Source organism: Hemisphaericaspora subhashii, assembly GCF_019202705.1.
Source record: "Hemisphaericaspora subhashii strain CBS 10753 chromosome Unknown scaffold14, whole genome shotgun sequence".
Classification (NCBI taxonomy): domain Eukaryota; kingdom Fungi; phylum Ascomycota; class Pichiomycetes; order Serinales; family Debaryomycetaceae; genus Hemisphaericaspora; species Hemisphaericaspora subhashii.
In genome coordinates, this window is record NW_026057437.1 from 163,876 (window position 1) to 187,006 (window position 23,131).

The 23,131-nt window shown below is 33.3% G+C and overlaps 13 protein-coding genes across 13 annotated transcripts; 8 read left to right on the forward strand and 5 right to left on the reverse strand. All coding sequences in view use genetic code 12, as the record gives it.

Moving 5' to 3' along the window:
• Positions 1–71: 71 nt before the first annotated feature.
• CHL4 (Chl4p) lies at positions 72–1,418 on the reverse strand (the record flags this gene model as incomplete). The annotated part of the gene is made up of 1 exon (XM_049409851.1): positions 72–1,418. One exon carries the CDS (start codon positions 1,416–1,418, stop codon positions 72–74), a length of 1,347 nt encoding a protein of 448 aa, XP_049261022.1.
• Positions 1,419–1,784: 366 nt separating this feature from the next.
• Positions 1,785–4,037, forward strand: NOP4 (mRNA-binding ribosome biosynthesis protein; the record flags this gene model as incomplete). The annotated part of the gene is made up of 1 exon (XM_049409852.1): positions 1,785–4,037. The coding sequence occupies one exon, from the start codon at positions 1,785–1,787 to the stop codon at positions 4,035–4,037; it is 2,253 nt and encodes a 750-aa protein (XP_049261023.1).
• Positions 4,038–4,337: 300 nt separating this feature from the next.
• Positions 4,338–5,285, reverse strand: SIT4 (type 2A-related serine/threonine-protein phosphatase; the record flags this gene model as incomplete). The annotated part of the gene is made up of 1 exon (XM_049409853.1): positions 4,338–5,285. One exon carries the CDS (start codon positions 5,283–5,285, stop codon positions 4,338–4,340), a length of 948 nt encoding a protein of 315 aa, XP_049261024.1.
• Positions 5,286–5,992: 707 nt separating this feature from the next.
• J8A68_005754 (mitochondrial 37S ribosomal protein bS18m) lies at positions 5,993–6,619 on the forward strand (the record flags this gene model as incomplete). The annotated part of the gene is made up of 1 exon (XM_049409854.1): positions 5,993–6,619. The coding sequence occupies one exon, from the start codon at positions 5,993–5,995 to the stop codon at positions 6,617–6,619; it is 627 nt and encodes a 208-aa protein (XP_049261025.1).
• A 1,003-nt stretch (positions 6,620–7,622) lies between these two features.
• Positions 7,623–7,883, forward strand: J8A68_005755 (uncharacterized protein; the record flags this gene model as incomplete). The annotated part of the gene is made up of 1 exon (XM_049409855.1): positions 7,623–7,883. One exon carries the CDS (start codon positions 7,623–7,625, stop codon positions 7,881–7,883), a length of 261 nt encoding a protein of 86 aa, XP_049261026.1.
• A 1,856-nt stretch (positions 7,884–9,739) lies between these two features.
• J8A68_005756 (uncharacterized protein) lies at positions 9,740–10,471 on the forward strand (the record flags this gene model as incomplete). Its single annotated transcript, XM_049409856.1, has 1 exon — positions 9,740–10,471. The coding sequence occupies one exon, from the start codon at positions 9,740–9,742 to the stop codon at positions 10,469–10,471; it is 732 nt and encodes a 243-aa protein (XP_049261027.1).
• Positions 10,472–10,499: 28 nt separating this feature from the next.
• J8A68_005757 (uncharacterized protein) lies at positions 10,500–11,105 on the forward strand (the record flags this gene model as incomplete). The annotated part of the gene is made up of 1 exon (XM_049409857.1): positions 10,500–11,105. The coding sequence occupies one exon, from the start codon at positions 10,500–10,502 to the stop codon at positions 11,103–11,105; it is 606 nt and encodes a 201-aa protein (XP_049261028.1).
• A 1,769-nt stretch (positions 11,106–12,874) lies between these two features.
• J8A68_005758 (uncharacterized protein) lies at positions 12,875–13,909 on the forward strand (the record flags this gene model as incomplete). Its single annotated transcript, XM_049409858.1, has 1 exon — positions 12,875–13,909. The coding sequence occupies one exon, from the start codon at positions 12,875–12,877 to the stop codon at positions 13,907–13,909; it is 1,035 nt and encodes a 344-aa protein (XP_049261029.1).
• Positions 13,910–14,148: 239 nt separating this feature from the next.
• On the reverse strand, positions 14,149–15,774 carry RPN4 (stress-regulated transcription factor; the record flags this gene model as incomplete). The annotated part of the gene is made up of 1 exon (XM_049409859.1): positions 14,149–15,774. The coding sequence occupies one exon, from the start codon at positions 15,772–15,774 to the stop codon at positions 14,149–14,151; it is 1,626 nt and encodes a 541-aa protein (XP_049261030.1).
• Positions 15,775–17,223: 1,449 nt separating this feature from the next.
• Positions 17,224–18,063, reverse strand: GPM2 (Gpm2p; the record flags this gene model as incomplete). The annotated part of the gene is made up of 1 exon (XM_049409860.1): positions 17,224–18,063. The coding sequence occupies one exon, from the start codon at positions 18,061–18,063 to the stop codon at positions 17,224–17,226; it is 840 nt and encodes a 279-aa protein (XP_049261031.1).
• A 1,911-nt stretch (positions 18,064–19,974) lies between these two features.
• Positions 19,975–20,745, forward strand: GIG1 (Gig1p; the record flags this gene model as incomplete). The annotated part of the gene is made up of 1 exon (XM_049409862.1): positions 19,975–20,745. One exon carries the CDS (start codon positions 19,975–19,977, stop codon positions 20,743–20,745), a length of 771 nt encoding a protein of 256 aa, XP_049261032.1.
• Positions 20,746–21,140: 395 nt separating this feature from the next.
• Positions 21,141–21,452, reverse strand: HHF1 (histone; the record flags this gene model as incomplete). Its single annotated transcript, XM_049409863.1, has 1 exon — positions 21,141–21,452. One exon carries the CDS (start codon positions 21,450–21,452, stop codon positions 21,141–21,143), a length of 312 nt encoding a protein of 103 aa, XP_049261033.1.
• Positions 21,453–22,406: 954 nt separating this feature from the next.
• On the forward strand, positions 22,407–22,817 carry HHT21 (Hht21p; the record flags this gene model as incomplete). The annotated part of the gene is made up of 1 exon (XM_049409864.1): positions 22,407–22,817. One exon carries the CDS (start codon positions 22,407–22,409, stop codon positions 22,815–22,817), a length of 411 nt encoding a protein of 136 aa, XP_049261034.1.
• Positions 22,818–23,131: the final 314 nt, after the last annotated feature.

A 23,131-nucleotide genomic window follows, 5' to 3' on the forward strand; every position in this document is an offset into this window, starting at 1 on the left:
AAGCCGAATTCTAATTCTTTTTCTTAGATTATAATTATATTAATACAAAAGTCTATATAATATTAAACACTCTACTTTCTCATAAATGTTGAATCTATAACTTCTCCAGATGCATTCCCTTCTTCACCAGTCAACCATTGTGGTATTTCTTCCGGATCTAATATCATTTTATTCTTATCGTCACTCCAAACACATAATTCATGCAATCCTCCAAATACATCATTCCCGACAAGTTTTAATTTAATACTTGTTGTTGTTGGTTTTGTAGTTTCCCTAACGATAAATTCTACATTTTGGACAGGAGCTAATGATTCATATGTAATTTCTTGAACCTGCGGAGGAGGAGAGGTTCCATGCTGTTCATGGTGTTGTTTTATTCTTAAGTCTTGATATACATTTCTTGATTTTATTCTACCGGTTGGAGAACCTTTAAATCTTATATTTGCGATTTTTTTCAATCGTTTAAGTTCTGGTGATTCTTCGAGATTGGTTTCCACGGGTTCATCTTCATCTGAATCATCTTTAATAGCAGGATGATTCTCTATGGCATCTAAAGGTAACATATCTACTCGATTATCGGCATACTTAGACCAAATCCCCAAACTATTACTAAATCTTGAATTACCAGTATAGATTAACATTGATTGAATTGATTTCATAGGAGACTGATGTCTTGGTGTATGTAATTTTAATAAATTATTGGCATTTTGAGGTAATGATCTTTCAATCGAATCCATAACTATTTTATGAACAGTACTTGAAGCAGGAGTGTGAATTACATGAGGTGAACTCATAGGAATACAAAAGAAGTAAGGTCTATGAGATATTAGATGAGCTCGAGATGATACTATTCTTATTGTATTTAAATCGAAAACTTGGATTCTTATTGTTATAATTGGATATTTTGGATGTTGACAAATATAAATATAAGTCATATAAACTTGACTTAATTGTTTAATTAGTGAATCTAAAAAATCCCCTGGATTTAACGAAATTGGAACTTCATGATTATTCATATCTTTAACTGTTGAATGGATCCATTCATGATTGTTTGGTTTATCTATTAATAATAATTGACAATCTATTTGAGATAATTGTAATAAATTAAGACCATTTGACCAATAATCATAAACGATCTTTTCAATGATTTGTTTCTTGGTATATTGACTTGAAGTTTGCTTTATTTGTAAAGCTTCTCGTTTAACTTTGTTTAAGAATTCTGCTTTAGTTAAGGAATCAGTCGGTTTATAATGAGGTTGACAATTCCCTTGTTTTAACCAAATAAATATAAACTCAATTAATGATCGTTTAGTTAATTTCATTAACATAGATACAAATTGTTTAGTTTTAAAGTTGGGTATATGACTATTGGGTAATACATTACTATTGCTGGTAGTTGATGTTCTTAGTTCAATCATGTTTGCTTTGTTTCTTCCTTTCTATTGGATTTCTGTTGACTCTTCTATAACAAGAAGAANTTTGCTTTGTTTCTTCCTTTCTATTGGATTTCTGTTGACTCTTCTATAACAAGAAGAAAGAAAGAAAGAAAGAAATTGTGGTTTTTGTTGTTTTGATTTTTAAGTCGTGTATAATTGATCAATTTAATTTCTACTAATTAACAATAATTATTTTTTAGCTTCTTCTGTTTCTTACTGCGATGATCTTCACTTTCTGCAAAATCTTTTTTTTTAATCAATCAATCAGTTGAACTATCAATTACTTATTACTTTAGACATTCTTTAGACGAAGGATATCTAAGTAACATATTATATATTAACTAAGATATGTCAGATAATATAAAACAAGAAGAACATATAGAAGAAGTAGTACCTGCTACTGATGCCGCAGCTTCTGCTACTCCTACTGCTAGTGCTACCACAGAAGATGATGGTCTTGATAGAAAAACATTATTCGTAAGATCAATCCCATTTGAAGCAACATCAGATCAACTATCAGAATTCTTCTCCCAATTTGTTCCTGTCAAACATGCAGTCATCGTCACCGACATGACAACTCATCAATCAAGAGGATTTGGATTCGTTTCATTTACAATGGAAGATGATACAGTTACTGCCTTAGTTGAAGCACGTAAAAATAAATTCATGAATAGATTCTTAAGAATAGATATTGCCAAAAGAAGAGATCGTAAACTTAATACTACTACTACTGATGATGGTGAATCACATGCTCATGATAAAAAACTGGTAGATCCTGTTGAAAAGAGAAGAGCAAGATTGATTATTCGTAATTTACCTTGGTCATGTAAAAAACCGGATGGATTAAAGAAAATCTTTAGTAAATATGGTGCTGTCTTTGATGCATATATTCCTAAGAAAAAGGGAGGACAAATGTGTGGATTTGCCTTTGTTACTATGAAGAAACAAGCTGCTGCTGAAAGAGCTGTTAAAGAATCTGTTGGATTGAAAATTGATGGAAGAGAAGTTGCCGTTGATTTAGCGATTGAGAAATCTAAATGGGAAAAAGTGAAGGAAGATGAACCAGAAGAAGAAGAGGAAGAAGAAGAAGAAGAAGAAGAAGAAGAAGACGCAGATGAAGAAAAAGAAGAAGACGAAGAAGAGCAATCTGATGAAGATAAAAAATCAGAAGAAGATTTCGACAATCTCAATCAAATAAACTCCGATGACGAACCAGAAGAAGACGACGAAGATGAAGAAGATGAAGAAGAAGAACAACCCAGAAAGAAATCAAATAGACAAGAAGCTTATTCCATCTTTATTAGAAATCTCCCATATGATGCCGATTCAGAATCCCTCACTGAACATTTCACCGAAAAATTCGGTCCGGTCAAATATGCCCTTCCCGTTATCGATAAAGAAACCGGTATAGCCAAAGGATCAGGTTTTGTAGCATTTAAATCCGAAGATGCATTCCTTCAATGTATCGAAAATGCCCCATCTCAAGCTTCAACGTCCATGCTTATTCCTGATGATGTTTCTCCAGAATACGTATATCAAGGACGTATTTTATCAATTACTTCTGCCGTTGATCGTAGTTCTGCCAATCGATTAGCTGAAAGAAATTCAGAAAAACGTAAAGAAGTATTAGGTAAAGCACCTGGAGAAAAAGATAAACGTAATTTATTTTTATTAAATGAAGGTCGTATTACTGCCAATTCAAAATTAGCTCAATTTATTTCAAAAACTGATTTAGAATTACGTGAAAAATCATATAAATTAAGAGTTCAACAATTAAACAAGAATCCAACCTTACATCTTTCATTAACTCGTTTAGCCATTAGAAATTTACCAAGAGCAATGAACGCCAAGGCATTGAAAGCATTAGGTAGAAAAGCAGTCGTTCAATTTGCTACTGAAGTCAAAGAACAAAAACGTCAACCATTATCAAAAGAAGAAGTCTCCCGTTCTCTCAAACTCAAACATGAAGAAAATGACACCTCATCCACCCCCGCCGCCAACGCCACCTCTGAAGAATCAGCAGCCAAAAAATCCAATAAACATAAAGGTGTGGTCCGTCAAGCTAAAGTCATCATGGAAATCAAAGGTTCTGGAGAAACTGGTCGTAGTAGAGGTTATGGGTTTATAGAATTTCGTGATCATAAAGCTGCACTTATGGGATTAAGATGGTTGAATGCCCATGAAGTCACCCCTGATGAGATATTAGAAGGATTAACCGATGAAGAAAAGAAGATTGCCAAAGCTACTGAAGGTGGATTGAATAAAAGGAAATTAATTGTTGAATTTGCGGTTGAGAATGCTCAAGTTGTCAAGAGAAGAAAGGAAAGGGTTATGATTGCTAGAAGTGGGAATGCTAGGGAAGGAGGAGAAGGTGGATATAAGAGAAAGAGAGATCAAGATGGAGAGGAAGAGAATGGGAAAGGAGGAAAGAAGAGAAAGATGCTTAGAAAGGGGTCGGCAAAGAAGGGAAATATGAATAAAGGTGGTGCTGCCAAGACTGACAACCAAGGTGCAGAATCTAATAAGAATAAATCTGGTATGTCTGAAGATACTAAGAGACTTATTGGTATAAAGAGAAAGAGAAGAAAGGGTAAGAATTAAATTAAATACTATATAGAATGTGTACATTAGATTAATATATATATATATTATACAAAACATGAAGTTCATAAAGACAAAATTAAGATTAATAAAACCAAATTCTTTTATAAATTGAACTGGGGGAAGGGGTGGAATGATATGATTGTCAAGAAATGCCTGTATCAACGGGAAGTAGTAGTAGTAGGTGGATGAGTAGGGAAGAAGAAGACTATGTAACAATTTTCAATCATGCAAAATAAACGTGAAACCTAATTTCGTCATAAATTCATAAATAAATGTAGAAGCTGTTCAAGCAAGGGATTACAAAAAGTAATCACTTCTCAGCAGTTTAGCTCCATTGTTCTTTACTGCCAAATCGCCACCTTCTTGAACAGCACTAAAGATCTTAAAATTCGGTTCTAAATAATCATCAACTTGCATGACACTTGCAACATTCCCACATCTATAACAATAATTTGGAGCTGACCAAACCGTCACCACATCTTTTTCTTTAAAATGGAATCTAAATCCTTCCATTACCAATTGATGAGCTCTAGCAATCAAACTTAAATTATTAATATGATTAAATTCTCGACTTACTTTTGAACCAAATAACCAACCCGCACCTCTTGGTGATACGGCCCAAGTATCGACATTATCAGGATCTGACCAAACTAAATCACAAAACCCACCTTCATGAGGAACTTCTTGAGCACGAGAAAGGACTCTAATTTGATCCAACATTCTAATTTCGGGTGATAATCCTCCATGAACACAAAGGATTTTCCCATCAATAATGGCAGCTAATGTTAAGAAATCAAATACTTGACAACAATATTTCCATACAGTTGTAGAACCATATTTTGTTAAGCATTCTTCATAAAACCCATATACTTGAGTGATTTGTCTTGATTCATGATTTCCTCTAACTAAAGTTATCCTATGAGGATATTTTACTTTTAATACCATTAATAATGTAAAAGTTTCTAATGAAAAATATCCACGATCAACATAATCACCAAGGAAAATATAATTAGTATTGTTATCTTCATTAGGTAATCCTCCTGAGATTCGGAATAATTCTAATAAGTCATGGAATTGACCATGAATATCTCCACATACTGTAACTGGTGATTGAACTGGTTGAATATTGGATTCTTCCATTAATAATTCTTTAACTAATTCACATAGTTGTTTCATATCTGATTCTGATAACGCTACACATTTCTTAATTTGTTCTAACCATTGGTCAGGTCCTCGTTCTCCCATTTTTCTTGTATATTTCTAAAAGTTATTAATAAGTGATGATTGGTTGGAAGGTAAAATGCAAAAAAAGGATCAATACTGGGAATTGCTGGTTAATGACGTAGATTGTTATAGATGGGGAGTAAAAAAGGGGTAGTGTATAAGTTTCCAATTAATAATTATACATATGATGAGATTTTCATATAACTTCTCTTTCTGTTAAACTCTTTCTCTATATATTATAAGTCTTAATAAGTAAAGGTGTAGTAATGGTTAATTGAATGTGGTGGTGGTGGAAAGTACTAAAATCTCAACAATTCAAAAAAAAAAGAAAAAAAAAAGAAAATTTTTAGAGATAAAAATCAAGTCATGTGATATTATTTCCTAATTGGGAATGGTGCTTATAATTGATCGGATCTTCTCACATTTATCCACTTATATTTGATGAAATCGTTGGCGGGTAACCCTTCCAGTGAAAATTCATCTACAAAACGTTACAGATGTTGCGAATTCTATTTGGTATCGAGGACTATCTGTTATGGAATACATCTGGATATCCAGGACTCAACTAACATATTATTTGGTTGTTGGCATGGGTTTTTCAAACTTTCATACTTAACTTTCCATTCTATTACTAAGTTTTTCAATTGCGAGTGAAAAAAAAAATTTATCATTTCAACAAAACAGTCAATTCATTAAGTATTCAGTTGGAAGCAATATAATCAGTGACAATGTTATCCCTTAGATGCTCTAGAACTGCTATACGTTCTTTCAGAACTACTGCACGTATATTCCAACAAACTGTTCAAGGTGAACCAACTGAAAATACTCCAGAAAGCGCTCCAGTTGATGCTGCTGCTACTTCTGAATCTTCAACTCCGAAAATACCACAATCAACTCAGAAATCATGGAAAGAAATGTATGCCAATTCAGATGCCCCTGGGTTTTCAAATATGATTCAATCAGATATTTTCAAAGATGTTAAAAGATCATCTCAACAAGATATCCCACCACTTGCTATTAACAGACTATTTGAACGTCATTTTAAGGTTAGTGAAACCTATAATCCAAATTATTTTAGTTTAAGTAAAATAAAAAGAGAAACAAAAGATAAATATGAAAGGCAAAGAGTTGATCCATTTAAAGCTTCGGGTATTAATCCAACTCATCTTTATTTAATGCCAGAAATTTTATCTAAATTTATTTCATCAACTGGTCAAATTTTACCAAGAGAAATGACTGGTTGTAGTTCAAAGAATCAATATTTATTGGCTAAAGCTATAAAGACTAGTAGAGCTTGTGGATTATTACCAACTACTCATAGAAGTGATGTACACATGCCAACAAGAATCTTGTAGACAGTTTTTTGATTTTAATATTGCCTGTATATAATTAATTGTAATAAATGAATAATTATTTAATCTTTACTCGATTGGGAAAACCAAGGTTGTGGTTCTCTTTGTATTAGAGGAATTATCCAATAAAATGGGGTTTACACAAGTAATTCTCCTTGTTTGGGGTTGGGTTTATTCCTCATGCTATGCTGTCAAAAGAGAAATTGGTGTTCAGTAGATTGAAGAACAATCTTCAATTGGGCATAACGAAGTAGATATGTAACTTTTTGTCTCGTTGGAATCTTACAGCATCATAGAGCTACTTAAATATCTACACCCAAATCCGCTACCATGTAACCTATGTTTAGTTCGCAACAATGTGCAATGTTTGTTAGGTAATCTAGTGCAATTCATACAACAGCCCGGAATCTTAAACTCTCAATCGGCTGAATCTGTATCTTATTTAACAATTTTTAGTTTAATGGATAGCAGTAATAATTGCGAAATAATCTATTCAACAGATTAAGAGTCAAAAATTCAATTTGCTGGTATCAATTACACTTTACCAAGCTAGCAAACAATTGAGATAGCCCTGGGCGTCTCTGCTTGATGTACATACTTAGTGTCATAACCCAATTAATATGCAAGGAAATAAACCTATATAATGGAACTTACTAGGAAGAAGAAGAAGTGAGAATTGGTTACAAAACTGGGGGATGGAACAAATTAGTGTATTTATAAAGACAATAATAATTAACTTTACCGAGATGTCACGTGGAATAATCAATAAGCCAATAGGAATGGTTAATTTGATTCTTATATGCAGTAAAGTATACTCTTTCCCATACAAAGTCATTTAAATAGTGAACAGCAAAAAAAAAGAAGGGCGTTGAGATTTTTACCCAGAAAAAAAAACCTCAAAGAACAAACTGTGACCCCAGCTTAGAAAAATCACCTTTTAATTTGTTCATTCTCTCTTTCTGTCTCTCTTTCACTTTCAACATCAACTCAATTGTATACTTAAAACATGTTATCTCAAATTACTAAACGTTCAATTACCAGAACCTCATTCATTAGAAACTTCTCCATTTCTAGAATTGCTATGACTGAAGGTGCCATTCCTCAAGGTAGTGATGCTTTTGCTGAAAAGGAAAGAGCTGTTGAAAATTTATATATTAGAAAACATGAAGCTGAACAATTAAAAGAATTAAAGAAGAAATTAGAACAACAAAAGGAAACTATTGAAAAATTAGAAAAAGAACTTGAACAATCTTCTCACAAGGAATAAGTTTGTTCTTGAAAAAGAGTTATATATTTATTTGTTTCACAATCCCACTACTCCCCTTGTTTAGCATGATTTTATACTGGAAGATGAAGGTTTTTCAATTGATGGTGGTCTACGATGATTCTTGTAAATTCAATTGATTGGATATTGATTGGATATGCATCTGTTTGTTACTGCTTATTTCAATTGTTGATCTTTGTTTTAATTCAGAGGTTTAATTTTTATAGTATTTTATAGTTTATTCAAGATAAATGATATAAGAAAAAGAATGAATATAATTATGAAATAGTATTTTGAAAGGAAAGAATACTATCAACCAATTGATAATATACTTAGAACTAAGAGTAATGGGTTTTTCTTCTATCTTGATGTCTGTCTTGTTAAGATGATATCGTCGCAACTTTTCTCCCCTGAAGATGACAGTGAGGGGGATTTAACTTTAAACTCTAATCCCCCCCTCAAAAATAACTGATTCTCAAATCATTCATGGACAATTGATGCAATTATATGAACACATTGATTTCTGAACTGTTAGTGAAATCAAACTAAATTGACCATACAGCTAAGACTGAATTTTCTTTACGTAAGAAACGTTGGCCATCAAACGTTTTATTTTAGTTTTTCGATATTCGTTATTTTTTCGCAACTAAATCATTAAAATATTGAAGCTTCTTTGTGAATAATATCCTTGAATATTCAAACAGATTGTTGATTTCATTGCAGCCATTCAGTCCCTTAGAGGGTTCAATGCTCATTCATTCTCCAAGGGGATAACATGTCAAATCCAAATTTAATGAGTCTTCCGCCCGTCGGTTGCATCCCTTATATCTTAAGCCGACCGTCGGTCCTAACTTCAAAATCCGAAATCCAATCCCAAATAGTGACGGCATTGCTTCAATTGCGGCGGGGTATCTACTGACTCTGAACCATTTATCTGTTCCTTTGAACTGTCGTCGTGTTTTAGTGGCTCGTGTTTGTGACATTAATAATGTAGGGTGTTGCCTATTTTTTTGCAGTCAATTTGTTTTAGTTTCTGGTACCCCAGTTTGGTCAGAATGTCCTACCAATTCTGACGATTCAAGGCGGATTGATTGTTATTCAGACCATTAAAGCAAAGTATCTTCAAATTCAAAGCTACATTAGTGATACTTTTGTAATTTGCTGAACTGGTACCTGAACAACGAGGGAGGTGAGATTTTAGACTGCAAATACGCAACCTTTCATTAATTTGCCAAAACTCTAAATCCAGCATAGAAACTAATTATCGGATTTTTGTCAAAACTATCCGTCTACACATTAATCCTTCCATATTGAATTGTTTTGTTGTTTTGTTTGCTGTGATCGTCATCGTACATACTGTACATATGCAAATATATGCTTCGGAAATAAACTTCAACGGTCCGGGGTTTTTGGATTTGGTTCTGGAGGTATTAATTTTGACTTAGTAATCAATGATTCTCTCCTTGTTTTAAATTAACCCCAATTTTAAAAAGATTTCGTTAGAACTCTTGTACAAAAAGCGGGAGGAGGAATAGTGAAACTTATTTAGATCAAAAATGAATTAAATTTCATTTATCATTTGATGACTCTCTTAATTATACTTCAATTAAAAATACAAAAAAATAAAATTGGAAAATCGTAAATTTTATAAATTTCAGCAATTTTTACCCAAATTTGATTTCTAATTTGAAATATCACTATTTATCTCTATAAAGTGTTCATACCATTGGTATTTATAAACAGTATATGAAATCTAAGAGAAGTTTAAACCTTTTAGTTAGCTAATCAAGTGTATTATTACTGCTCTACTTTTTTTGAGCAACAATTTAGGGATTTTTTCCAAACACAGTTGCAAAAATATGTCCCTCCGTCAAGACACAATTAATGGTCCGTCAAGCCAATCTTCAAACTCATTCCCAATAGAAGGCTCATCAACTTCAATGTCTAGATCGCCTTCAAACCAGAATTCATTGGATAGCATGACAAGAAGTGTAAGGTTTCAATTACCATATGACCAGAATATACAGCAGCAATCAAATATAGGGGGGGTTGTTGCTGCCAATTCTAATACATCAAACTACACTTATCAATGTACCCAGCGTCAAAGGCAAGGAGTCAATAATCAACTATGTGACCCAAGGGGTTATCAATTGGCTGTGGATGAAACCCCTAGGTCGGTTCAATCCAATAGAAGATGTTCTGAGCTTTGTCAGAGCTTACATATGGAAGAGGATTTGGATGAATTTTATTTCCAATCAAATTCAAATAATCTAATGCGGATTCAAGGGGGAGATCCACCTGGTATCAGGAGTATGCCGAGACATCCAGATATGACAAATACGACATATTCAGCTACTCCGCGCGAAATGCCATTTCAAATTCCAAATCGGTCGCAAATGAATTACAATTCACATGAAAATAATTTTATTAATGGAGTTCAGGAATTTACGGAACATCAAAGGAATTTGTTAGCGGGTTATGCAAATAGGATAACCAATACTAATCCTACTTCTCCATTCTCATTGCTTAATGCTATCCCCATAGAATCAATCCGTGCTATGTTATTAGCTGATCAAGGAATTCATNCTTAATGCTATCCCCATAGAATCAATCCGTGCTATGTTATTAGCTGATCAAGGAATTCATGATTGGCTGCAAAACCAAGACTTTGCATCTTCAACCCAATATACTACAGAAGAAAATAATAATTCTTTTGATAATGAAATACCTGGTTATGAACTTCATCTGCTGCAATCACCACAACCAACAACAACACCACCACCACCATACGATTCAGATATTGAAAGTCCATCATATCTTGAAAAATTACATAAACGAAGTGATTTAATTTCATTTGATCCAAGATATAATATCCCAATCCTTCGAATAAACGCTAGATTAGTATCCAACTCACAAAAATTAAATATTGCATTATTAAAACTATCTCAATTAAATATCATCCCCAAGAATATTGATCTTTGGAGTATTATTTATTTCGAAGATTCCCAATTTTTCAAATTTAAACCACAATTAATAGAAAATTATCATGATCCGGAATTTATTCGAGATTTATGGTTAATTGATAGAATGGAACAACGAGAAAGAGTATCTGATGAAATAACTCGAGCGGCTGCTATTTCATTGGAGGAAGATCTGAGAAAGAAAATGCTTCGTGGGTTTAGGTTTAGATTTGGTAGAGAGGTTGTTCCGGTTGTAAGATCTTGATGGTAGTGTTGCTTTTCCACTCGCTATATTGTTGTGCTGCTTTGATTAGTTCTTATATTTCTACCTAAAATGCATTTACTTGATATCACTTTGAGCTTGTAAGACCTGTGAGATCATTCCATCTTGGCTATTTTCTGTATACTCTCTCTCAAGTTTCGTTGATTCATTCCACTCTTTTCTTCCTCTCTTTCAAATCACATCAAACACAATGTCAATGTGTAAGAAAGTGTAAGGAGTGGTTGTGCGCTCCTTCCTAATAGTAGTAATCACGGAAATGATAGGTTTTCTCCAGTCGCTCGTGACTAAATATGTGGTATGGCGGAGCTCTGGACGAGGTTCCTGTGTGCAGCCTGTTACATTGTGGTAGTTTCTGGCAATTGCCTGATCGCGTCCGGTACGTTCCTTAAACTACCCTAAGCTCCTATTTATGCCCGCTTAAGGGGGCAAACCTCCAAACCCTAAACCTTGGAGAACGACTATCTATCTTTATAGCTTACTTAAGTTCATTCTGGAATTGCAATATACATTCGCTCGGTCGATCAACCACAGACGGTCTAGCGCTTCCACAGTAAAGACCACTTAATTCTAGTACAAACACTCTCATTCTTACAATTGGTAGCTTCTAGGAAAGTTACTTTCGACACTCAAGAAAACGAAAAGAACAATTTCTTGGTGTATTTTTCTCCTCAGTTTGTGGAGCTGGTGAGTCGAGAGGGGGCGGGGGGTAGTTTGTTGTTTTCTTCTCATATTGATGAAATCCGTAGTAAGTGACTTTATTAGAAGATACCAACTGAAAGAATGAGCTTTTTTTTACTAGAATTAAGGGTTTTGACAGTGAAAGCCCTAGACCGCGTTTAATAAATCGACCTAGCAAATGTATATTGGAATTCCAGAATGATCCAAAGTTCAGATGTAGTATGTGTCCTACAAAGATAGATAGTTGTTCTCCAACCAAATCTCAAAACCTCTAAATGGGGGAAATCACAGGTATTTATCCTCAAGTCCTAAAGTTTAGGAAACGAGGAAGGTAGCGAACGGACCAGGGCATTTTTCAGAAATCACCGCAATGCCATACTACATACGCACTAACTATCGGCGAAGTCTATAATCTCTCGTTAACGACGCTACCTCGTGTTTTGGTGTGGAATGTTGGTGAGGAAAGTGTTACCCACACTCTCTTTCATTAGTCTACATCGAGGCATCCTCGTACTTGCTGAAATGAATTCCCTGAGTCTTCCTCTTACATTTCAATCTCGTCACATATATTATCGGTATGCCCAAGGGTCCCAATGGATGTAGCGTTGCCATCTCTTCACTGATAGACGGCAATTACTCGGCTGTCAGATCTAAAAAAGCTTAATTTCTAAAAAAACAATTGACAAAAGCCACGATCATGTTGCTTTTTTTTTTGCTTCTATGGAAGTGGGATGAGTTTCCATTAAAGCCGTGGTAGAGGCTTTTTTTGACGTAGAAATATTTCCGAAACGACCCGTTTAAAAAAAATACCCGGGAAAAAAAAGATGATCCCGTTCCAAAGTTTTTGTTTTCTATTCTTCTCTTCTCCTTCGCCGTCTTCGAATTTTACAACGATCGTTTAACTTTACACTTATTCATACACACACAAAGAGAGATACACTTTCAACAAGTCACACGACTTACATCTATCAACCCACACACAGTATTTTACCAACAATAACACAACCACTAAGCGAACCATATCGCCATATGATCATATAACCAAAACAAAACTCAGATCTAACAACAAAAAAATGTCACAATTCATACCAGAAGATTATCTCCCATATCTAGACTATCTCCCCGACTTGCAAAAATGTGCCAACCTCTTCATGACATTCACCCCCGTTTTCTCATATGGATCCACCTGTTATTCAATCTATCGTCGTCGAACCTCCCAAGGATTTTCCATCGATATTTGTGGCACGATGTTTATGGCATCAATATTACGAATATATTATTATATCTGCAGTCCGTTCGAAGTTACATTATTGAGACAGAGTATAATGATGATCTTAATCCAGATTGTCTTGTTGAAAATCAGTTTAAAATATCGATATTCGAATTATGATCCGGAATTCCTAACACCAATGCCGCATTTTCTGCATGAATTACAATCAAGGATTCCGAGACGGATGTCGAGTGCGAATGCGATGCAACATGAAGGATATTGGACTGGGGATTGGAGAGGGTCGATTCTGGGGGTGGTGGCGGATTATGGGAAGATGATTGTGAGTTATGTTGTGGCGGGGTTTATTTCGATATTGAGATTATTTGATGTTTATTATTTAAGACCGGGACAATTTTGGCAGTGGAAATTAGAAGAAATGTATTGGAGATTTTTGATTGTTTTTGCTGGGGGATTTGGGATTTTGACGGGGTTGTTTTATAGGGTGGAAATGTATGGAAGTATAATTGGAACCTTGGGATTATTTATAGAGAGTTTATTACCATTACCTCAGATTTTATTATTGAATCGATTACAATCAGTAGAGAATTTTAAGATTATATTATTGTTAAGTTGGTTAGGTGGTGATTGTATTAAGATTAGTTATTTATTATTTGGAACTAATAATATTTCTGCTATATTCATAATTGCTGGTTTGTTCCAAATGAGTTTGGATATTTATATCGCAGTACAATATTTACAATTAAGATTTAATCCAATTGAAAACACAAAACAATTACCACAGCATCCTTTGGATAAACTGGTAGATGAAATAGTTAATGATTTATTAGAATTACAAGAATTACTGCCAAGTATATCAACAGCATCATCATCAGAATAGAAAAATTTAATAATTAGAACGATAAACGAGAGAACGAAATCAAACCATTTTTATAGAATGAAAACCTTTATAAATTTGTATATACATGATATATTCATAATAATTAATAAGTAATAATAAATATATAATAATTAATAATAATATAAAAAAACCGAAATCATTAAACCTATGTATAAAACAACCCTTGTTGCTTCTTCATCATCATTCATGAAATAATTATATATAAAAAACCATCACCTTTAAACCATAACATATTCAACATTCTCTTTTGCCTCATTAACCAAATCCAACGCTTCCTTACCAACCAAATTATGCTTCACCTTCACATGTCTAGACAAGGCATCAACTCGGGAAAAAGTCTTGGATTTCCCATTTCCTGGTCCACCAAATCTTCGACCTTCACAAATTACACACCGGAAGATTTTCTTCTTAGTTGCATGAATAGTTTCTTGATGTCTGATTAAATCATAAGGTCGAGAAAATTGTTTGTTACATATTAATCCCGTACTTGGATTGATTAAATCACATTTATGGTGGGGATTGGTTGCGGATATTTCGGCTGCAGATTTACTATGATGATGAGAAGATGATTTTTTCGATGATGATGTAGGTGGGGTATTCATTTCCTGAAATTGTTCAGGTAGTACTGGCTGTTGCTCTTCTGGATGTTCTTGTTGTTGTTGTTGTTGTTGTTGTTCCGGTATTTGTTGTGATTGTTGTTGTTCTTGTTTGACATGTACTTGTTCATTCTGTTCATCAATCATCATTTCATCATCATCAAATTCAAGATCATGAACTTCTTCCTCTTGTAATTGATGTTCAACCGGTGGAATGAATACTTGAGTTTCATTTCTCATCTGTTGTTCAAATTCTTGTTTAACAATAGAATAGCCGGGATCAACAGTATATCCACTTGCCCAAGGTCCATTCATCATAAATTCATCAAATTCTTCGTCAACATGGAAATAATTATCATCATCGTCTTCTTCATCAGATAAATCTTCTTCAATATCTTCCTCTATATCTTCAACTTCTTCATCATCATCCATAAATAAATAATCATTTTCATAACCAGGGATGATATCATTAGCCATAGTAGTATTATCATATTTTGGTTGTACAATAAATGAAGATTCCAAATCAGTTTGACTAATTATATGAGCAGGTGATATATCTGGATTATATAATAAATATTCTTGATCATACTTTTTCTTATTTGAAGTTGAAGATTCTTGAGCATCATCAATAGTGGTGATTCTTCTTCTTCTAGTTCTTGGAGGGAATGCTTGAGGTAATGGGATTGGAGGTGGGGACATTTGACGATTTATTGATTGAGGACGAATGAATGAGTTAGGGTTTGCATAGTCAGTGAATGGATATGGTTGTTGAACAAACTGTGGCTGTGGCTGTTGTTGTTGATTCTGTTGTTGTTGTTGAGATGCAGGGTGTGGAGTAGGTTGTTGAACCGAGGGAAATGCAAATTGATGTTGCTGTTGTTGAGAAATAGGATTGGTATTCTCCCATGAATATGCATTTTGTTGTTTAATTTGATCTAAGAATGAATCTGGAATATTAAGAAAATTACCTAAATTGGTATTACTAATATTAAATGAATTTTGATGAGTTAAAGTTGGTGATGAATTAACTGAATTCTTAGATGCTGTGTAATTCATGGTAGTATTAATATTGTGTTGTTGTGGAGCTAGTTGATACTGCTGTTGTTGTTGATTAGTAATTGAAAGTGTATTGGTATTGGTTGTTGCATTACTAAATTGTATTGGAGATGGGGGTGCATGGTATAATTCCTCATCCATAATATCCGTGATTGATCTCTTTAAATGAGGTAAAATTGCTAATGAAGTCATCGGGTCGTGTGGGTGTCTCAGGAAAACTAGATAAAGAAAGATTGGATTATCATCAATTGTCATGAGTCATCTTGGGTAAAGAAAGAAAGAAAGTAAAGAAAGGAAATTGGTGTTGCCAAAAAAAAATGCTGTCAAAAAAAGAAGTGTGTAATAGGGAGGGGGGAGAGGAGAGGAGCGGATACTAAAGATCTTAAATATGTAAAAATATGAGGAGTGAGTATAAGTACTGCATATAATTGTCTCCATTGTTCTGTTTTATTCTTTATGGTTCTATATTTCTTAATCTGTCACATAAGATTTAAAAGCATATCGTAATAAATTTACAGTTATGTCTAATACCTGAACAGCCCACAAGAAATTAGTCACAGTTTATTATTGTTTATTTACAGAATTCCTTAAATATCTTAGATTATCTTACAGCAATGAGGTCTCTCTGATAGTAGTATACAGTTAATTCAATTTACTGTGGTAAATAACTTACACTATTACTTACAAGCAATCATCATCCGCAGTTTCAAAATTGCTCAACAATTTTATTTACTTTTTTATTATTTTAAAGTTAAAGTTTTATTTTTATTATTGACTGATTAAGTTAATTTCCCAGTGTAAATAATCTCGGGATGGGTGAAGGCTAAGGCAGGAAGAAGTTATTACATCTCTCATTAAAGTTATTGAGATGAGGTCATTCATTTTGTTATTTTGTGTGATATTCGGCTGAGTTGTCTAGAACTCTAATTGTCATGTAACAATACAACTCTTAATTTCAAGAACGGAAGTTTATTAACCCTTTTTTACCCGCTAAATTTTATAATATGTAAATTTTAAGATTTGGGTGGCAAAAAAAATGTAAATGTACAAAAATAAATCTCTCGGACGACCGAAGCGGAATAATATTTTATCTCCGAAATGGATTGACTCATTTCTTTTCGTTGCTATTTACTGATCACACACTAATTGACAACACAGCCTAGATTGCATCAACCGTTACAATTCTATTAGACTGCGAGGAATTAGTATGAATATACGAGAGACTGACACAATATCATAACCCCAAACTGTTCAAGTGAAATATCACATTCACTTTGTTGGGTATTTCTAAATATAGTCATTCAACCAAAGTGTTGATGATACTCTTGTATCAAATGTATCACAAATTTTCATTCAATACGCTCTTTCTCCTCTTGGTACAATTTACTCCGTATCAAACATTTGATTGTTTCACGATTTCCAAAACGAGAAAATGTGTAACTAATTGTTGCGAGTTTTCTATTACACTTTCTTATCTCCCCCCACCTTATGTTCTCTCTTGTTTTTTCTTTGTTCTAGACAAAAACAAATATAGAATAGTTTGGAATAAAGATAAATATATGTTAGATAACAATCCAAAGAACCAAAATACACATAAACACTTCTACTATTACTATTACTACTCTACTACATATGGCCATTTCAAACTTTCATTAAACCTTCATTCTTAACTTTTTCAATTCCTTGTTTTGCTTTTTCTTTATCTAAATAATAAAATTTAATTAATTCACCTTTATCATTTAATTCAAATACTAATGGAATCCCAGTTGGAACATTAATCTTACTAATATCATCATCATTCACATTATTCAAATATTTAATCAAACTTCTAACAATAGATCCATGAGTCACAATTAATACCGTTTTATTTAATTGAATCATTTGTTGATCTAATATTTCATATTGGAAAAATGGAATTAATCTCTTCATAACCATCTCTAATGATTCTCCTCTTGGTAATACATCTCGATTCACTACATCATTATATCTATCATCAATACTCATATCTTCCCCCAGTGGGATTAACGGAGGTATTCCATGATAATTCCTTCTAATATATTGAAACCTTTCTTTATTTGATCCTAATTCCAAATATACATCATGTTTATCTCTCCCTTGATATTTCCCATAATGACGTTCATTCAATCTCCATGTCTTAATATGATCAATCCAAATCTTATTCATTTTTTGTAAAATCAATAATCCAGTCTCAATACTTCGAGTTAATTTCGAAGTATATATAATATCAGGATCTAAATTATGGGAATGAATTAATTCGGCGGCATATTGAGCTTCTTGTTGTCCTTTTATACTTAATGGAATATCTATCCATCCACAAAATTTATTCTCTTTATTCCATTGTGATTCCCCATGACGTAAGATTATAAGTCGATGGGCTGGCATTTCTTTGGTTATATGACTAGATGTATCGATTGAACTGGTGGTGGTATCACTAGATGACGCTGATACACTGTTTTCCATCGGAGACAGCATTTTTTGTTTCGCTCTTAGTTCTCTATTTTTTTCTTATATATATATAAGCCCCTGGGCAGGGTGTGTATTTTTTTTTACCAAAGTTTGTAACAGATTGACGTCTGATGATTGACACTATCAAACGGTGTGTGGGTAGGAATGGGGAATTAAGGATTTGGACCTTTTTTTTTCCGTCATTATCAAAATTTCTTGTGTGTGTCAAAATCGACCCATTAAAAAATATTCTGCGGAACGTGCTAACCACGAATCGAGCTTCCTTATTATAGCTTTGGACTGGATAATGAAACTATTCGGATCGTTCTACTCGTATGACTCTTCAGGAAAAACAGTGCCTAACTACCCTTAGTGTTTCTTCCTTGCTATTAGTTGTGTCCTGTCAATATTTGTATTTGTCAGCTAACGGTTATTGTGGCTAATTGATTGAGCTCCTCCCCCGTTTTACTTCAAACAATCAGTTTGTTCTAAGAAATAGCAATATAACGCAACCCTACAAAGAAACTTGCTGGCCAATATTGCTAATCTATATAGCAATCGATTGCTTTCCTCTCTCCTCTTGGATTTTCTATCTTTCGGAGATTCCTACCGAAATGATTGGCTCACTGTTTTTTGCAACCAGAATTTTTCCTTCCTTCCGAAAAATATTAATCATATAACATCAAGACGAATTGGTTGGTTCAATTGGCGATGTAACGCTTAGAAAGTATCATTATTTTTTTCTATCGGTCTCCTTATCTTGGCATAAAGAAGCAAATCATTTCTACTTCAAGCCCCCAGTTAGCAACTTAGTATCGATTGCAAGGGACCAAAACAACCTTCTATTGATGACCGGAAAAAATTCAGGATTATATGAATCTTTAGAGTTTTCATAAGATGGCATCATTTATCCAATTGGAAAGAAGCGGATATATACAGTTCACTACTTATTCGCCAAATGGTGACTTCATGGTGATTTCAATAGGTTACGTCACCAATATCATGAAATGTTGCAACCTTTTTTTCGCACTGCCCTCAATCACACAATCAATCCATTTTTTGCAGCTAAATGACTTCAATTCAGTCAGGGATATAGAAGGAGACATGAAATATGGACGTTAGCACCACGTTTGGAACTGTAAGTCCTTGGTGTCATTCCTTTTTGACATATGCAAGTAATAACAGAACTTCATACTTCTGAAAATTGCAAAGATGTTTCCATGCATGGGTTTGATACACATTGTCACTTGTCACGCTGAGCTGCGATATGTCGCCTTAGAAGTGACGTCTTTGTGATAGGGGCATCGTTTTAGTTGAAAGAGTTACGTAAACCTCTGGTAACCTACTACTGAAGCTCTTGATAGGTACCTTGGGAATCATTGAAGATTCTATTTCAAAAAGGCGGGACAAACTCTCCCTACCAAGGCTTGATAATTAATCAGAGCAGCCTGTTTGCAATTATTTCCACCTTCCTCCGTAAACGTGTGTGTGTCTGAGATGGTTTAGGAGTAATTAATGCTATATTTATATTGAGAAATGTAACATGAGAGTAATAAATGTAACGTCGGAAAATATAATAAAATACGAAAAAAAATATTTGATTTACAAAAAGAAATTTAGTGACGGAAGAAGGAGGATCTCAAAAAGAAATTCAAATGAGAAATATAAAAGGGAAGGAAATTTCCCATTTGAATTTATGGCAGTTTTTGATAAAGTTATTTTGTATTTTTATTATTTATTATGTTATTCTCTTGTTCCTCTTTCTCTCTCTCTCTCTTCTTCTCTTTGTATTCTTCCATACAATCGTTAACCTTCATTCCTTCCCTTTTTGGTTGCAAAGAAAAAAAAAACTTTAGCTGCCAAATTTCCTGTCACTGAACCCGAGCCAAAGGAAAAAAAAAGAATTGATAAACCACACGTTCTCACATGAGTTCCTTTTATTTAACACCACCAACTTCTCCATCCGTTCCAACTGAATCTTCTTCAGTAGAAGCAACCTCAGCTAAAACACTTGAACATTATCATAAGCATTACAATATTCAATTCACACAATCATCTCATATGCCAAATGCATCTAAAATAAAACATGGATCACCATTTAGTTGGCAAGATATTAATTTTGTAATATATTCAAATCAATTAGAAATCTTTGCCAGATCAGAAACTCAAACGATAAAGTATCATTCATTTAAGAAATGGTTAAAGGAGAATGAACTAAATATTAATGAATATTTATTACAATATGAATTACATTGGAAGCATAATGATATTAGATTTCAATCAAAAATTCATCATGATGAGTACACTATTCAATATCCTCAAGATTTGATATTTCATAACAAGGGCGATATTAAAATAAAATATAATAAGTTCCCTTATTATTTTGAAGAGAAAGTCAAACATCTTTGTATTTGGTCAAAATTAACTATTCCAACTGATAAAAATAGTGAAGTTGGTGATATTTCAAAATTATCCAAACAGATTATTGAAAAATATTTGCATAAAACATTCGTCACTCGTGGAGTTAAACCACAACAAATAGTTTGGTTCAAGAACTGGTTGAGTTTACAAAGTGTTAGATCTATTAGTCATATTCATGTCATTCTTTATGATGTTGATGATGAATTGATTGAAGAATTACTTGAAGGAGATGGTGGATTGTTGAGTTTGGAAGACTACGAAGAGATTTTAGCATAGTTTGATATTTCGTTTATATTTTAGCATATTTATTTTTATAGTACTCAGTTTTATATTGTTATAGATTAACATAGAAGTTTCATTTACAGTACTCAGGATAGACTATTTCAGTTTTCTCGTTCTAGAGGTTGTAAACTTTGGTGATGTCATTCATAAAATTTCGCACCCACCAGAAAAAATGTTGCACCATACAATTCCCCACTAACCAATCCTCTATCCAAGTCCCACATTTTTACATTACCACGAATTGTGACTACAATTAAAAGCTTTATCTAACGAACTGAAAATAGTTATATTAAAATAATATACATAGAAAGAAAAAATCAATCATTAATAATAAATTCCCCCATTTTTAAAAAATACAATAAGAATAGTAAAAACCTTCAAGCAGTTGTTTAACCACCGAAACCATACAAGGTTCTACCTTGTCTCTTTAAGGCGTAAACAACATCCAAAGAAGTAACTGTCTTTCTCTTGGCGTGTTCAGTATAAGTAACAGCATCTCTGATAACAGATTCTAAGAATTGTTTTAAAACAACTCTAACTTCTTCATAAATTAAAGCAGAAATACGCTTAACACCACCTCTTCTAGCTAATCTTCTAATAGCTGGTTTTGTAATACCTTGAATGTTATCTCTCAAAATCTTTCTGTGTCTCTTAGCACCGCCCTTTCCTAAACCTTTTCCTCCTTTTCCTCTACCAGACATTGTGTATTATATATGTGTTTTAGTTAATTTAAAAATATAAGTATGAAAACTTTAAAGAGAAAAGAAAGAAAAGAATAAAATTTTAATTGAATGAATACAAAGTGCGAATTGTAATATATTTATAATAAATGGGAATTAGAAAAACGGGGGATTGTTACTAAATGGTAACTATGTGTGGGTAATTTTTTTTGTTTTGGAATTTTAGTGGAGAGACTGGCGGAAGAGAGAATGAACAAAACGACAGAGAAGAACGAGGCAATTTTACACAAGCAAAAGCAATCAATAATACCCAAATATTGGTGTTATTGTTTTTTTAGTGGTGCGAAAAGACACTGGATTAGGGAGGTACGGGGGTGAAGTGAAAAAAATTTACTTCGACAAGTGTAATTCTCAGAATGGGGTGGGGCGAGAGAGAAAACGTTCGAGTAGAAGAAAATGCTGATCACAAAATTACAAATGAATGACATTACTTGGACCTAATTGTGGCAAGAATTTACTACGAAGCTTTCAATTGTAATGACAAGAGCGCACCATATTTTGGCTGTTAAAAAATCAAAACAAATAATGGCTGCGCGCGCGTATTGAAGCGAACAAATCTTATTTTTTTGGTTGCTTTTATTGGTACTGAATATTACTCGCGCTGTGTGTAAATTATGTCACTAATAGTGTTGGTCTGAATAGTTCGCACTGAGTGCGTAAATTTCATAACATGCACTTCTCCTAGTTTAAGAAGACACGCTTTAACTATAATGGAATTCATCATTTGTTTACATTTTTCATAATCTCCAAAACCTTCCCTGGAGAATTGTTTTACATCAAAAGCACAACAACTCACAACAACTCATTTTTAATATAAAATCAATTCAGTTTCCATATTTTTCTTTTCATCCTTTTTAACTTCTTTCTCTTCTTTTTAATTAATACTTTTTTAATTATTCTACATATATAACAAAAATGGCTAGAACCAAACAAACAGCAAGAAAATCCACCGGTGGTAAAGCTCCAAGAAAACAATTAGCTTCTAAAGCTGCCAGAAAATCCGCCCCATCTACCGGTGGTGTCAAGAAACCTCACAGATATAAGCCAGGTACCGTTGCCTTAAGAGAAATTAGAAGATTTCAAAAATCTACCGAATTATTAATTAGAAAATTACCATTCCAAAGATTAGTTAGAGAAATTGCTCAAGATTTCAAGACTGATTTAAGATTCCAATCTTCTGCTATTGGTGCTTTACAAGAATCTGTTGAAGCTTATTTAGTTTCCTTATTCGAAGACACTAACTTGTGTGCTATTCATGCTAAGAGAGTTACTATCCAAAAGAAGGATATTCAATTAGCTAGAAGATTAAGAGGTGAAAGATCTTAGGTTGGTTAAAGTTAAATTAATGATTCTTTTAATTCGTGTGTATTACTTTTTTTAGGTATTTGTTTATTTAAGCTTCCAAATGTACATTAGTTTAATATTTGTGATAAAAATGATTTGTTTACTCTTTGTAAGTCAGCCTCTGCCTCTCCATTCTAAAGAAAAAAAAGGTTGCAAAAAATGTCTCTGAATTTGAAGGATTCAGAACATTTAGATGGAACGACATTCGGCTGTCAAAATGTGTACCATTATTGTTAGTGACGTTTACATGTTTACATCCATTGCTCGTTAAGTGCTAGATGCATTCTATATCAAAA